The sequence below is a fragment of the Pygocentrus nattereri genome, chromosome 11, assembly GCF_015220715.1.
Source record: "Pygocentrus nattereri isolate fPygNat1 chromosome 11, fPygNat1.pri, whole genome shotgun sequence".
Taxonomy (NCBI): Eukaryota; Metazoa; Chordata; class Actinopteri; order Characiformes; family Serrasalmidae; genus Pygocentrus; species Pygocentrus nattereri.
Genome location: NC_051221.1, coordinates 6,919,855 through 6,937,061, shown reverse-complemented (window position 1 = coordinate 6,937,061; position 17,207 = coordinate 6,919,855). Strand labels below are relative to the sequence as shown.

General features: G+C 43.0%; 1 protein-coding gene across 1 annotated transcript; it reads right to left on the bottom strand.

Moving 5' to 3' along the window:
- Positions 1-363: 363 nt before the first annotated feature.
- On the bottom strand, positions 364-3,075 carry si:ch211-39i2.2 (uncharacterized protein LOC449866 homolog). Its single transcript, XM_017713568.2, has 2 exons — positions 2,779-3,075; positions 364-1,722 (listed from the first exon to the last, which is right to left on the bottom strand). The coding sequence occupies exons 1-2, from the start codon at positions 2,933-2,935 to the stop codon at positions 1,271-1,273; spliced, it is 609 nt and encodes a 202-aa protein (XP_017569057.1). The 5' UTR covers positions 2,936-3,075; the 3' UTR covers positions 364-1,270.
- Between the last annotated feature and the right edge of the window lie 14,132 nt (positions 3,076-17,207).

Here is a 17,207-nt window from a genome sequence, read left to right as displayed (position 1 = left end):
TGAAAAGTACAAATTCATCTGTTTTACACAAATTCTGAAAAACCTCCTTAAAAATATTGTTTTATATTTAAAAATGGTTTCTCATGTTAAACTGGTTGCGACTAGCTGTTTTTCATATGCAGAGCAACTGAATCATCGGAGAAAACAGAATTAATCTGAGAAATCATAAGGGAAAGGTATTCTTTCATTTTAGGTCAACTGTGTAAATGTACATACTGACTTTTGGAGCCGTGCCTAATATTTCAAGCATCTTTTTAAGCCCTGCAACCTTTGCGACACGGTTTCCCCTCCAAATGGAGAATGATGCATTATTAAACCCTGCAGATGTGAAATGGTTTAAAAAAAGACCCACAGAAGTCTGAATGCTGTGCGAAAGGTTTTAATGTTTTCATTAAGACGTATCAGGGAAACACTGACAAATACAAAACGTTGGTACTTGGAGACGAAGCCAGCTTGTCCCCTCAACAGCTTTGTAAACATTTCCAGAAAGATTACACAAATTATTGCAAATTAAATACGTACACCAAGATACGCTGTGCATGTAAACCAGTGTCTTTTTCAGTGTCCTTAAACAGGAATACTGCAGTGCAAAACAGCTCAGCAAAAATGGTCACACATCCATAAACACAACCTGAGTGCCAAATATGAGCAGACAGAACATCCTTTCATCCACAACCTGTAAACTCGAGGCGTGTAGGACAGTAGTAGTGAAGGCCTACGTGAAGTATTCATTAACATTCTCCATCAGCAGTAGAAAGACAGACATTAAACTCGACCAAAAGCAGCGTGCAAAATGGCTTGTAACATTATAGAACTAATACAAATCCTACTTTCCTGCTCCAACACACCCACATAAACCCGAGACAAGCTTGCTAATGAGCTGATCAGTGGAGTCACTTGTGTTAGAGCAAGGAACGGTAACAAACAACACGCAGAATAGGGGTAACATAGGAACCCTAACAGTAGTGTAAGCCTAGGTAATGTACATCCAGGAATGTTCACCAGCATCAGCAATAAGACTCAGTTAATAAGACTTAACCCATCAGCAAATGTGCAAGTTGCCCTGTAACTCGCTCTGCTCCCTCGAACAACTGATGCAAATCAATTGGTTTAACTCCTATTTCTCTTTTATATGAAGTGGTTCCCAACCTTGGTCAAGCTCTTGTTGGTGAGCTAACCATGTAGATCATTTACCGCAGGGAAACCACCAAACTGTCCAGGGCCAGTGCTGCGAGCCACTGACCCCAAGCAGCGGTGAACAGACTGAACTTCAGCAGAATTCAGTCACAGTAGGGCTGGCTGAGGAGTAAAGTTTCCTCTTGACCAGCCGGTACTCTGCTCGCAGCCGCACGGCTCCTTCGGTCCCCAGCAGGTGCCTCAGAGGCGGCCAGCCGTCGGAATCCTCCTTGAACACCACGGACATCTCGAAGGTCGGAGTGAGGCTCTGCTCGGCCGTCACGGTGCCCAGCATCTGCGCGCCACTCTTGTTTTCCACCAAGAGGTGGATGACGGCGCCGCGTAGGCCGCACGGCTCGTCTCCAGAGGCCTGGAGCAGGTCACCGGCCACCCGGGCGATCATCCCGGCCGGGAGGAGCAGCTCCCGGCAACGCAGCCTGGCAGCCTTCGCCGAAACAAGGCACCGCTCGATCCGGCGGGTCAAGTCATGTTTAATACTGGCCGTGTCGTCCTCATCTTCCTCCCAGCTGCACTCGGACGCAAGACCTGGAAGGACAAGAACATAATTATAAAAGCTGAGCTTCTCATAAGGAAAGGATCAATAAGAGTAGTCCAACAACACGGTTATAGCAATCGTACAATTGTTATACAAGTGATATGATCATATTATAACGTGAAGTAAGGTAATATATTCATAGGATGGCAGTAAAACAGAAAGGAGGGACTTCAGACGAAACCAAGGCTGCACTGTCAGCTAGACAGCAAAACTGTGAGCCAAGCAGGTCACGTCCCCGTCAGCTGATTGAGCCACCCGTGGGTGTCCGTACACGTCACACTTGGCCATTTTTAACTTTTTTGGGGAACTTTTACTTTTCTTCTTTTCTTGTTCTTATTCATTATTAATATCTCCTTTACTGCCATTGCCTTTGTTTGTTTGTGTCCTTGTTTATATTACTTTTAGTAAAAACCTTTTCTTTCCTTCTTCGTCTGTTTTTACTTTGACCTGTGAAGCACTCTGAGCTTCGTTTTGAATGTATGAAAGGTGCTACATAAATAAAGGTTACGATTATGACTTTATGAGAACAGCACAGCTTCTAATAGCAATATATTTCAGGGGAAACACACGCAGATGATGATTAACGAGATGGAGCCCAGACTGTGAGGCTATGTGTGGATGGATGGTTCAATGAGCCCAAGTGTTCAGGGCTTAGCCACTTGGGCTCCACCAGAGAGAGACCCTTTGGGTTCCTTTCACTGGAGAACAATAGGCCATCAGAAGGGAATAGGCCGTCCAGGCAGGGAAGCGGGGGTCCACACCATGGATCACGTCATCCCCCACTCATTTAAATACCCCACGGTTATTATGTGAATTATTAAAACACGAGGCTGAACTCATCTTCGTGTTCGAATGTTCCCGGTCCACCTTAAATGGCTCGGCAGTTCTGTTCTGGCGCCTGAGGCGTTATAATAACAGCTGTGCCATTTAAGGTGGACCGGGTAAATTCGAAACTAGAACCTGGCGACTTCGGCGTCGTTGAGAACATAACGCTGGGTTAGCTGAACCGAAAGCACCGTGTGATGAAGACGGCAGGTACTACTTACTGGAGAAGCTGGCCGCTTTCCTGAGAGCAGAGCGGCCCCTGAGGTTCTCTCCTCTCTCCAGCCCGAAGAACCTCTTCAGCATTTCGGTCAGCTTATCCTCCTCCTCGGCACCGGCCGACATGCCGTATCCGAACACCAGAGCCTGGCTATAGACCATCTTAGCGCTGTTTCCCCGCGACGCTCCGAAATCTCCTCCTTTGATCCGCTCCGTGTTTGTTCCATGTGAGTTCTAGAAGCCGAGCCTCGGTCTCCGCCGCCTCGCCTCGCGCCCCGCTCTTATATAGCCCAGTGCAAACGTCCCCAAACGTTGCGTCAGCTGCTGCTGTTTGCGCAATACCCGTATGAGGTTGGATCAGCCTGTCACATGCAACCTGTCTGATACCTTGAGTTCATTAGAGGGGCAGGTCCCTGGTTTGGGAGCAATACTCGCCTCCCAGTCATTTGCTTTCATTAGATTTTCTGCTAAATAAGCTAAGAAGAGAGTTGGGCGGTTAGTAGCTGCAGCACAGCGGCTCTGTCACGATGAAGCCCAAACAGACCGGTTTATGACGTTTTGAAAGCTGGCAAATACATTCATATTAACAACCATAATAAAAATAACAATAACACCCTCAAAAGAAAGGACCATATTCTTTGATGTCCTTTACATGCTTTGAAAAGATGGTTCTTCAAGGGTTCTTTAGTAGAGGCATAGAACTATTTCATGCTTAAATGCTTCTTTGCGTGGTAGAATGGTTCTTCAGATTGATGGCGAATGTGCTTGACGTTATATCAATTGCAGAACCATTTTTGTGATTGATATATATATATATATATATATATATATATATATACGCCATATTTCCAGAAGTCTTCACTCACCCATCCAAATCATTGAATTCAGGTGTTCCAGTCACTTCCATGGCCACAGGTGTATAAAGCCGAGCCCCTAGGCCTGCAGACTGCTTCTACAGACATTAGTGAAAGAATGGGTCGCTCTCAGGAGCTCAGTGAATTCCAGCGTGGTACCGTGATCGGACGCCACCTGTGCAGTAAGTCCAGTCGTGAAATTTCCTCACTACTAAATATTCCACAGTCCACTGTCAGTGGGATTATAACAAAGTGGAGGCGATTGGGAACGACAGCAGCTCAGCCACGAAGTGGTCGGCCACGTAAAATGACAGAGCGGTCAGCGGATGCTGAGGGGCATAGTGCGCAGAGGTCACCAACTTTCTGCAGAGTCAATCACTACAGACCTCCAAACTTCATGTGGCCTTCAGATCAGCTCAAGAACAGCGTAGAGAGCTTCATGGAATGGGTTTCCATCGCCGAGCAGCTGCATCCAAGCCTTACATCGCCAGGCGCACTGCAAAGCAACAAATGCAGTGGAGTAAAGCGCCGCCACTGGACTCTAGAGCAGTGGAGACGTGTTCTCTGGAGTGACCAATCACGCATCTCCATCTGACAATCCGATGGACAAGTCTGGGTTTGGTGGTTGCCAGGAGACGGTACTTGTCTGACTGCGTTGTGCCGAGTGTAAAGTTTGGTGGAGGGGGGATCATGGCGTGGGTTTGTTTTCAGGATTTGGTCTCGGCCCCTTAGTTCCAGTGAAAGGAACTCTTAAAGCTTCAGCACCAAGAGATTTTGGACAATTTCATGCTCCCAACTTTGTGGGAACAGTTTGGGGACGGCCCCTTCCTGTTCCAACATGACTGCGCACCAGTGCACAAAGCAGGTCCATAAAGACATGGATGAGCGAGTTTGGTGTGAATGAACTTGCCTGGCCTGCACAGAGTCCTGACCTCAACCCCATAGAACACCTTTGGGATGAATTAGAGCGGAGACTGTGAGCCAGACCTTCTCGTCCAACATCAGTGTCTGACCTCACAAATGCCCTTCTGGAAGAACGGTCAAAAATTCCTATAAACACACTCCTGAACCTTGTGGAAAGCCTTCCCAGAAGAGCTGAAGCTGTTATAGCTGCAAAGAGTGGGTCAACTTCATATTAAACCCTATGGATTAAGAATGGGATGTCACTCAAGTTCATATGCGTCTGAAGCCAGACGAGCAAATAACTTTGTATCTGCAAAATGGTAACTTTACAGGAGAAGGAAAAAACCTGCTTTACTTTTAATGTAAGTCAGTGGAACCAGGCATCTTTCCAAGTCATGTTGGGTCATTTCTTTTGGTCCATTCATCATGAAATTTACAAACAATGTAAAGAGTAACAGGCATTTTCACATTATGGCAAAAACTGAAAAACGTCAAAAACGGAGATATGAGGTTTTCTTCCGACAACGGCGATATATATACCTACACACACACACCAGTTAGTTCTGGCCACGGTTGAGAGGCCTTCTAGCCGCGCTGTTATTTCGCCATAACATCACGGGTTTTTCACAAACTCTATCACTCCAGTGAGACGCTGTTGCTACACAATGACTTTGACAGCTGTGGTAGACGTTCAAGCCATTTGAATGTTTTTACTTCTTACTTTGCCACAAGCAGAAAATGGACACATTTAAGGTCACATTTGACCGACAGCTGATTTAGTCAGACTGAAGATGAGACTACACTAAATTCCTAAACTCAGCAGTTGTGACAGAAGAACATCTAAACAACCTGGAATCAGCCAGACATGAACCCAATACCAATCGCCAAACGTGTGGTCTGATCTTCAGAGTCTGACCACATCGGACTGGACCATAAACCTGCCCCAATAAAGAATAAAAAGCTGCCCGGTGGTGACGACAGTTTGGGACTCGCGAACATTAAAATATATTAAACGCTGCGTTCCCAGCCCAGTTTATTAATTTCTTACTTTATTTATTTAACTGTTGTATTAAAGCAATAGAACACTGGAGGTTGGGTGTTATCACTATAACATCACGGCTGTGATGATTTACAGATCAAATCACAGCTGTGATGTTATTTCGTTCTTTAGTACAGGCATAGAGCACACAACCTCTCATGTTCTACTGCTTTTATATGTGTATATATTTATATATATATACATATATTATATATACATATATTATATATATGTGTGTGTGTGTGTGTGTGTGTGTGTGTGTGTGTGTGTGTCTGTGGACCATATAACAAATTCTCCATCAATCTGAAGAACCATTTCTCCATGCAAAGAACCATTTAAGCATACAAACGATTCTAGATAGAACTCAGGGTTCTGTATAGAACTATTTTCTTTACTAAAAAAGCCTTGAACCTCTTTTTTAAGACTATAGTTCCCCTTCAGACTCTAAAGCTAACATGTTTCTAATAAATAGTGGCTGTAAATATGAAAGTAAGCCATGTTAGTTTCTATTCCTGCCTTTGTGCTTTAGGCTGTTTCCATTGTAGTTGGTACGTAAGACGCTAAGTGCTGGTGAGCTCTTCCTGACCCAGCCTGAACATCGACTTCAGGAACCAAGAGCAAATCTTTGGGGTGCCTAATAAAATAACCACAATGAAGCACGAAATGACGACAGAGTAGTTGACAAATGCAGCTACATAAAAGGCGCAAGCCAAACGTTTTTAATCAGGTGTAGGTTACAATCTTCATGATTTTTATCCTGGGGTCCTCACAAGGAACACACACACCTAGAGCAGCGGGCAGGTGTGGTAAACGTGACTGCAGTCCTGTAGTTTGAGCAGACAGAGTGACTCACAGCTGAGCAGTCTCAGGCAGGAAGCTCTCAGCTCCACTGCTGCTTCAGCTGAGATCACACCGGATCACACCAGATCACACCACCATCCCCGTCACCCCCAGCCCCACCTCTCCATAAATACAGTACTGTGAAAAAGTCTGAGAAACACTTTCATTTCCAGTCAAACGGCCACTTAACACAAGTCATCTTTCAGCATCATTAAAAAGCAGAAAATGTATTTAACAGAAAATTAAAGAGAAGCCTTGGCAACTAAAGAAATGAATGTTTTCTCTGCTGCTAAAGGAGTTCATGCTTTGCCTTTATAATCTCCTGTTGTTTTCAGATGATTTGCATTCGGTTTTTAAAAGAAATCTGTAGGGATATTTGTCCACACCTCCAACGTTCAGTCTTAGAAGTTGGTTGGATTTCACTGTTTTCTGAATATACACTTAAACACAATATACACTAGTACCGCACTATTCCAATGTACAGTTGTACAGTAATAAGTTATGGAATAAAACTATGAAATGTGCTGCTGTCCACATTCCATATGTGCCGTTAGTCTGAGGGACATAATACATGAGATGCAGGTACTCAGGGGATAGGATACTGGTCTGACATCATCCAGAACGTTCAGGATATGGATAGAAGATGTCAATCTATATGTGAAAGTACAGATTTGCTAGATCGAAGGTGCAGTAAGATCAGAGTGAGTCTGTTGGTGTGGATGAGGTGGTGATTGTCCATGGAGATGATGACTCAAGAGATGCAGTGTCAGGCCTATAGACCAATACACCAGCACTACTGGCTGTTCAGCAGCCTGATGGCCTGGGGGAAGAAACCCCTATACACCTTTATAACACAGTAATAAAGCTTTACATTTATTGAACATTTGTTTGTATTTTCCCCACAATTAGTTAAATACGTTTCAGGTTTGAGTGATTTATTTATGTAGGCTATGATTTGTACAATTGTACATTTTTTAATGGAACAGTCTACTGTCCCCCGGTTCTTATGTCACAGATTTTGGAGAACAATTCATTTTTATTATCAGCCACAGTCTGACATTTCTTAAATGATCATTAAATGAATAATTACCACTAAATTAAAATACAGATTGGGCATTGGTACCAAATATGTTACTGTTGGAGAGCTGTGTTTCATAAGTAGTTCAATTTTATTAACACATCATTATTAACACTATCCAAAGGAAAATAAGGCCAAGCTAAACGCAGCCTTAATTCAAGAATCACCCAAATGCCCATAAATGTGCAGTCCACGGCCACCGCCCCTGTCTGTGCGCTGTGCGTGAGTCACTCTCTGGTACTTTCCCCAGTGACCTCACCTTTGCTCTCCGTCTCTCTGTAGTGTAGCTGGAAGGCCTGCTGTGAGAAGCTATGACCCTACAGCACCTGCCAGTAATGAGGAAGCACTGACGGCTTCTAGAGAACTACCTGAGGAAGTTACTGCTCAAGAGTAAGAAATGGCTTCCCGCACAATGTTTCAGGGATCGTTTTATTTATTTATTTCATTTTTTTTTCTCCTGACAGCGCAAAGACATCTCATTAACATAATTTTGTCTGAGTTATGTTTCATTTTCTGAAAGTTTAATACGTGTAGATAGCTCCGTATATGGAACCATAGATTAGATATGAGTACTAATAAAGGGACAGGCGAGAGATTAAAGGGAAAACCAACAATAAAGTGTGTCAGAAACCAGAACATCTTCAGCGTACCTTGGTATAGATTCTGTACATCTCTGGAACTGTACTGGTGAGGTGAAACCCCGATCCTCCTGAAGAAGTTCCCTCAAATGGTGATGAAAGTGTTGCTCCAAGATCTCTCTTAGATGTTCAGCTAGGTTGAAGCCTGGTAAATCAGGTGGCCATAGCTTATGGTTTTTATGATAGTTTAGGCTTATGACGGATGGGGCTTCGTCATCCTGGAAGAGACAATGACCTTCTAATTGGTCAAACCATGCCAACAAAAAGCCCCCCTCAGCATAAAAGAGCCTCTCAACTCTCAAGTCAAATATTCAGGCCTGTACTATTCCTTTAGTGTGCACTGCAATGTTAACAAAAGGGTTCTCTATTTTACTGGGGTTCCTTCACTCATAACGAGAGTGGAACCATTTTTAAGAGCGTTCTTTAATGAACCACATACGTTTTTTTTTCACCGTACCCTGTTAGAAATAAAGGTTCTGCGCAGGTACATTTTCCGTTCCTCAAGTTACAAACAATGTAAATGTTACTCAAAGGTACAGCAGTGGTTTTAAGGTCTATTTGTGCACCTTAAATAAGTTTTTTCAGGTGAAAAGTACAGATTTGTAGGTTTTCATAACCGAATATTTTAAAACAGAACAATAATATAAAATGCCTGGAGGCGAGACGGGGAGCGTGGAGCCGATGCAGCTTATTTGAGCGGAGTATATTACAGTTATGTTCCCTGACTGAAGGTACTGAGATGTGCTCTCGGGGGAGTCGCCCCAGTGACAAGAGGGGCGGTGCCCCAGTGATGGTTTCATACTCTTATTTCTGAGAGTGTGAGAAGAACAATTTGACCATTATTAGAACTGTTTCTGCATTCTGATGGCTCTTTGAGTGGTCATTGTTCTATAGAGAACCACCGCCTTTACTAAAGAACAAGAAGGACCAGTTTTATAGGAGTGCACTTGAGGAGGATGTAGTAAAGGCCAACTCGTCCGACTATCTCACTGTTTTCCACATCTTTGTAGACCAGTGCTGATAGTTTTTAACCCTCTGAGCTCTCAAACATGCGTTCTTCTTTGTAATGAGAGGTTTATCCACTGCGGTTCTACTCTAATCTCCCTCTCTGTGTAGTTGTGATTGGACTATTCTTGCTGACACAGACCGCTCATGATCCACGCTGACTCTTTTAGTCACCTGAAGAACGGTTCCTGTTCTGTTTTTTGCTACGTATCGCATTAATGCACAACCATCGCAGCCACTGCATGGGCGCTTTCAACCACAGTTTCCAAACCTGTTTACTGGCGTTTCTCCTATAGATCTAAATCCAGATCTCACTGTATTCACAATTCCTACTGAAACATGAGTCAGTAGAGAAGCCTTTGTGGCTGAAGCTCCTGCTGTCCATGTCCCAATAATAAACCCTCTTACAATGTCACTTACAAAGAAAAATCCTTTTGACATTTTGATCCAAAATCAAGGTCAACTGGGCCTGTGAATTTGAAACGTGCCACAGAGCCTCTGGTGGGATGTGAGTTGTTCTGTTGTATGAGGAAACTTCTTGACTGAAAGCATCTTTTAAACGTCTTTTTACTCATTTATTCAGGTTTTTCCTGTGTCACTTCCCTCTCTCTCTCTCTCTCTCTCTCTCTCTCTCTATCTATCTACCTATCTATCTCTATATATATAAATATATATATATATATATATATATATATATATATAAGATAGATAGATAGATAGATAGATAGATAGATAGATAGATAGATAGATAGATAGGTATTTTCGTGTGGTGTTAGTGTGTGTTGTGCTGGTCTGAGTGGAGTTTTTAAACACCTCAGTGTCACTGCTGGACTAAGAATAGTCCAACTGCCAAAAATATCCAGCCAACAGCGTCCTGTGGGCAGCACCCTGTGACCACCGATGAAGGACGTGAGGATGACCAACACAAACTGTGCAGCAGCAGATGAGCTGTCATCTCTGACTTTACATCTACAAGGTGGACTGACAAGATAGGAGTGTCTAATAGAGTGGACAGTGAGTGGACAGTGTTTAAAAACTCCAGCAGCACTGCTGTGTCTGATCCACTCGTATCAGCACACTAACAAACCACCACCATGTCAGTGTTACTGCAGTGCTGAGAATGACCCACCACCCAAACGTTACCTGCTCTGTGAGGGTCCATGGGGGTCCTGACCACTGAAGAACAGGGTAACAGAGTATCAGAGAAACAGATGGACTACAGTCTGTAACTGTAGAACTACAGAGTGGAGCTATAGAGTAAGTGGAGCTGATAAAGTGGACAATGAGTGTAGAATCAAGGAGGAGCTCATAATGTTATGATGGGTTAACAATGTTAATTGTTAATAACAAGACACAGCCATTAATGTCTAAATAGCTGTGAGGTGGACTCACTTGTGTTGCCAGCTATTTAGACATTAATGTCTGTGTGTTGTTCTTTTCAGAGGACAGTAAATCTGCACTGCTATACAAGCTGAACACTGACTACTTTTAAGTTATATAAGTTATTTAAGTTATACAAGTTTCATTTCTATAGTGTCATCCCATGAATAGATATAATAAAATATTGGCAGAAATGTAAATAGGGGTGTGCTCACTTTGGTGAGATACTATATATACGTACTTACATTCACATCTAAAATACATGCAAAAGTCTGTATGTGCATGAGTGTGAGAACGAGAGCTTTGCTTGTAAAGCTGATGCAAACAGCCTGTTGGTTTGCCGGTAGTGGCTTTAGTTTCCTCTGCTCTCTTTGCTCAGTGTGAGTGTGGTAACGTCTGTGTATTTCCTTGCTTGCCTCAATAAGGATGTTGGCCGGAAGAGTCGTCATTTAGGCAACATTTGGTTAAGAAACAGTGTCAAAATGACCCTTTTCTCAAGTGTTTTTGAGATGTTTCACTTCAAACAGTGTACAGTTCCCCCTCGTGATCCATCATGAGCTGTCCTTGAGACAGATGAAATGCCATAAGAAGCCTTCTTGATGGTGTTTATTGATTTTGATCACGAGTCATGCCAAACCCGTGAGAGGCCATCCATCAATGTCAACGCAGAACTGGACAGACATGTTCTCTTAGTCAGCTGACCTGAGATGATATTTGCATTGTGCCAACATGTGCATGTACCTGCACCCCTATTCAGACCAGGAATACCTTTAAGTCACAGGTTGCTCTGATGCATCTTTGGATATGCGTACTTCCAGGGTGACAAGTGTTTAAAAGTATACAGCTGTCTCCGGTGCTCTTGGAGTGCGATTTGAGGCTTGATCCTTTGCTTTGATCATTTTTCTTCTTTTAATGTGGAGATTTTTGCTGGCCTTGGCAACCTCACTTGCCATGCAGATTGATGAAAGTACAAGAGGACCTGTTGATTATCTCTAAAAAGAAATACAGCTCTGATCATCAGTGTTAACCATTGAGATATGTTTGAAAACCTAACATTGCTTCCAGAACTGTTGCTAACATCATGCCTGACAATCTAAATGAAGTTGGTAACTGCACTGCATCCCCCCCCCCCCCCCCCACTTCAGATAGCATCACCCCTCCAGATTTTTTAACTCAATCACTGCCCACCCCAAATGTAGTCAAGCAGCCACGACTTGTTTGACGTCTGAATTTAGCTTTTTCAGTGTAGCACTGGAGCTAAGAGGTAACTAACTATGTAGCTAACTCACTTAAATGATGGTTCATCAAGGGTTCATCAGTAACGAAAATAGTTCTAGATAGAACCATGAACACTAAAAGAACCCCTTTGCACGATTAAAGGGTTCTTTGCATCACAAAGGGTTTCTTCAGATTGATGGAGAATGTGATGTAGATGGTTCTACATAGCACCTTTTTCAAAAAAGTTCTATATTAGTTCTTTTAGTTTTATCCTTTTTTTGATTCTACATTGGTGAACCACCTTGATCTATGTATAGAACCAAAAAGGTTCTATTATGGTGATATTTTTTAGGTGTACTTCAAATACAACATTACATTTATTGGACTCTGCATCAATTTACTGGTCAGTCTACGTTCCGACTCTCACCTATGGTCACGAGCTTTGGGTATTGGCCGAAAGAATGAGATCGCGGATACAAGCGGCCGAAATGAGCTTTCTCCGCAGGGTCGCCGGGCTCTCCCTTAGAGATAGAGTGAGAAGATCGGCGATTCGGGAGAGGCTCAGCATAGAGCCACTGTTCCTCCACGTTGAGAGACGCCAGTTAAGGTGGTTCAGGCATCTGGTAAGGACGGCCTCTGGACGCCTCCCTAGGGAGGTGTTCCAGACATGTCAGATGGGGAGGAGATCACGGGGAAGACCCAGGACACGTCGGAGGGCTTATATCTCTCGACTGTCTTGGGAATGCCTCGGAATCCCTCCGGAAGAGCTGGAGGAGGTGGCGGAGGAGAGGGAGGCCTGGGCCTTTTTGCTTAGGCTGCTGCCCCCGCGACCCGGATTCGGATAAGCAGTGGAGGATGGATGGATGGATGGATGGATGGATGGATGGATGGATGGACTCTGCGTCAAGATTCATAACAGGTGCTAGATATTCAACTCATCACTGTGAATTTGATGAAATGGCTGGTTGGTTTTCACTTTCAGTACGAAAACAAATTCACTGGATAATTTTTATCTACAAAGGGATTATTGGTCAGCTTCCTTTATATTTGTGTCTGCTTTCATATCCACAAAGTCTCATAGTTATGTTTAGCTGGATGTTCCGATGCAGCTTTTGATTGAAGTGTTGCATCTGCCTGGAATGATCTCCAGAAGCATCTGACATTGGAGCAGCTTATTTCCTTGAGTGGTTTTGAGATCATTGTTAAAGAGCTGCATCGTTCTGTTTGTTCTTGTTTTGACTCTGATTTGATTTTCTCTGTTCACTTTGTTTACTATCCAAAAGCAACAGTGACCCTAGATTTGTCTTCTGAGGTTTCATCATGGAAAAATGAACAAAGGTACAAAGTTATCTTTGGGTACTATTATGCCTCCGACAGGGGCAATTCTAAGATCAGACCTTCAGGGGTACTGAGCACCCAGTGAGACCCCTGGATCAATCAGTTCTTGTTTTTAATTTGGTTTCGACTCTGATTTGATTCTGTTAGTTTTGGTCGTGGTGTTTCCTTGTTGATTGCTTTGTGTGCTGCCTTCTTGGGTGGTTTCTGATGCGGTTTGATCCACAGATTAACAGAAGTACATTAGCGACTTAGATCTTGTGTTATTTTGTTCAGTTATATAGATAGCACGTTGTCATGGTGTCAGAGATCACGTAAACAAGGGTTTTTCAGATTTCTTAACTGGATTGTATCAAGAGAATTAAATATGTTTTTGTCTCCGTTTGAAAGAAAACATATTCTAAGCTGTTCTTAATGGATGGTGGGAAACAGAAACCAGTACAGCTGTAATGTGACCTTGACTGCTGTGAAGGTTCATTACCCACTACCTGTTTTCCCCTTGAATTTCCAGGATATTTTCGTTTCTAAAATGCCTGTGTGGTTTATTGGGTAACTGCTGATGAGCTGCTATTTACAACACATCTCATAATCAGTTTCAGGTCAAAAGTGGATCATTAATATTCCATTTCCTCCTCGGGTTCATGAATTCTTTGCCCCAAAGCTTTGATTGGCGCTTTGATTGCACGCACGTCTGCCTTGATGAGCCAGTTCGGAGGAACTGTCTTTTCTAAGTAGTGCTTGTTTACGCTTCTGAATATTTCTGTTAACAGTATAACTATAACACCCCTTGGCATGGAAGAGTCAAGAGATTTCCACTGATCTGTGCCTGAACTCCTTTCTTAACATAGTGTTATTACAGGTAAAGCAGGTTTTATGAAAGTCTCCTGACCCTGGAACATGGAATCCCAACTATTTCAAACGTTTCTCTTGACTTGCTTTATCTTGCTGACTTGACTGATCTGCATGATATTTCTTTATAAGTCTTGTTTGTCACGCGGTTTTCTTTCTTACTCCACTCTTTTTAGAAAGAATCTGAAATAATTACAAAGATTATTCATTGTTGAATCATACCAGGGACAGGGCGTGTGTTAGTGGGTGGGCATGACTGACTTGCTGTGGCCTGTCTGTCTGTTTCTTTCTTTTTGCTGCAGGTCATGGAAAAAACAGGGTGACATGGTAACAAACATTTACTCACTTGCTTGTACTTAAGATGAATTCCACTAATTTGGCAAGAATTCTGCATAATTCAGGCAGGATGTCAACAAAGAGTGGTTTGGTATGAAAATGGTTCACAGTGGTGGTGGTAGGAACCAGGGGTCACAATGTCTACACCACAAATACAGGCTTTTTATTTACTATCTAAAACCACCAGTGACCCTAAAAGTGTCTTCTGATGTGTTTTCATATGTGATATTGATTATGAATAAAAAGTTATAAATCTGAATAAAAAAAACAGTTATCGTTATGCTTTAGATCAATCTGCATGTACCATCCACCATGAATGGATTCTTAAGTCATAAAACTACTGTAAAACAATTTTAAGATAGCAGGAATGTATTTGACGTTTTCTGTGCAGTGGGAAACCATAACGATTAGAGCTAGGTCATCAATTTCAGACAGAAATGTCCACACTTGGTCAAAACATGAGTGAAAGATAAACACCTTTATGATAATGCTCACTTCTGCAAATGTCCCTGGGGGATTCTAGTGGCTTTTATACACTAAGCTAATGGTGGTTGGTTGCTGTTTGATATTAAACATTGAAGATTCAGACATTTGAAGCTTGTAAAAGACATTCTGTGCTTTACTTGATGCATATGCTCCCTAACAGTGACTCCGTCGTGATCTCTGATATAGAGCTGCCGCTGCTGTTTTCTATTCCTAACAACCCACTGATTTGACTGCTGCTCATATTCTCAGAAGCATCAAGGACTTAGAATTGATTTCTCATGAAATTGGTGCCACCTATTTCAAATGAAAACATGACTAGTTGATTCCCCTGTCACTTTGTAGTTATGCTGATGGTTAATCTTACACATTAAGTTAAGTGATACTTTTTTGATCCCACAACTGGGGAAATTCCACCTCTGTATTTAACCCATCCGTGAAGTGAAACACCACACACACACACACACACACACACACACACACACACACACACACACACACACACACACACACACACACACACACACACACACACACACACACACACACACACACACACACACACACACACACACACACACACACACACACACACACACACACACACACACACTAGGGGGCAGTGAGCACACTTGCCCAGAGCAGTGGGCAGCCCTATCCACAGCGCCCGGGGAGCAGTTGGGGGTTAGGTGTCTTGCTCAAGGACACCTCAGTCATGGACTGTCAGCCCTGGGGATCGAACCGGCAACCTTCCGGTCACAGGGCCAGTTCCCTAACCTCCAGCCCACAACTGCCCCCACATTAAGACTTCTCTTCAGCTCCTGAAGTCCTAACCAATAGGAGAGCTTGTTTAGCTAGATGCCACAGAAAAAAACAACTCCTGATTGGTCACTTTTCTGCTGGGCATTTGGAGAGTTCTTCTTTTTTCATCCAGAACATAACAACAAAACAAGATTAGCGCTGTAATACGTGCAGAGTTTACTTGCAAGTACGATTCTACTGATAAAAATGAACTAAAAGTTACAGATATGCAGTTTTTTTACCTTCCAGAAATCACTGGGCATTTTTTGAAGGTCTAGAAGGCCACGAGGGTTCTCCACTGATTTTGTACAATAACTTTCTGTGGCGGGAGTTTTAGAAGCATTAAACTCTTCAGACATCTGATTCCTATCTGATCCGTGCTGGCTCGGTAAGTTTCTCTAGAACAAAGCATTTTACATCAAACCACTCAATATTGTTTACACTTTAATGATTGAATCACACAGCCGTTTTCAGACAGCAGTGCCATTCCACATTTTGATGGATTTGTTCTACCTTGGATGTTTTCAAATGAATCTATTTTTGCTCAGTTGTATTCTACTCACTAATATTACTGTACTACACTGTAAAAATCCAACCCCTTAATGCCAGGCAAATAAAAAAATACAGTTGATGTAACGTTTCACAGGAGTTGTGCAAGTACGGTCAGGTACCTGCCTTTGCCTGCTTGGGAATTCTCTATAAACATGGTGCTATGTAATCATCATGTATGTAAAATCAAACCCAATGTATAAAAATGAAATAGAGTTTGCTGCAAATCTAAAGAAAACTAACCAATAACAGACTGTGCTAATAGGGATGGGTATGGTTGAACTCAGCATCAGTGTCAGTATAATCAATAGAGCAGATTTCGCCGAACTAAGGAGAGAACATTCCTCCTGTACCGAGGAGACTTAACCCATACTGAGGAGAGGAGATTCCTGTAGTACCAAGGAGACGAGATTCCTCTTGTAATGTTATGTGTCCGGCCCGGAAAAGGGGTGTCTTGTCAGTGTCTCTCTCTCCCCCTCTCTCTCTCTCTCTCTCTCTCTCTCTCTCTCTCTCTCTCTCGCTCGCTTCTGTATGTCTACTACCTCATTTCCTCCCTATCTCTGCTACAGGTTGGTTGCAGTGTCGGTTGTCATTAGAGGACTGACGCGTACCACACAACGGCCAATCATCACCTGCCCTGTAGGAAGGACTTCAACTTTAAAAGCAGCTTGGCAAACCTTGTGGAGAAGCTGGCGTTACCCCTGTGCTCCAAGCTGTTTCCATGTGCTCCTAGTTATAGTTGCTGTTGCAGACACATGAGCTTAGTGTTGTTCTGCTGGAGCAGTTTTGTGTGTGTCTGCTCTAGTCTTGTTGTGTTTGGGTAAAGTTTTGTCCCGTTCATGTTAGCTTATTTTTTCGTGCCTCGCACTGTGAACCACACTAGCCTTGCTGTGTTACGGCTGTCTATGCTCTCTCTCTCACTCCCTTTCTCTCTCTTTTACACCGCTGTGCTTTCTTGGGGTTCTGGACAGGGTAGATGGGCATGCTCATACATTTTTACATCACGGAGCAGCCCAATGTATAGACACCTTAGGTAAGGGGCGGGCACCAGCCCATGTATTTACAACCCCAATTCCAATGAAGTTGGGACGTTGTGTAAAACATAAATAAAAACAGAATTCGATGA

Bases quoted from the DNA above. Each gene is read 5' to 3' on its own strand.
- si:ch211-39i2.2 (XM_017713568.2), bottom strand. From the start codon at position 2,935: ATGGTCTATAGCCAGGCTCTGGTGTTCGGATACGGCATGTCGGCCGGT. The intron at 1,723-2,778 runs GTAAGTAGTACC...TTGTCCTTCCAG, and splicing joins GAAAGCGGCCAGCTTCTCCA to GTCTTGCGTCCGAGTGCAGC.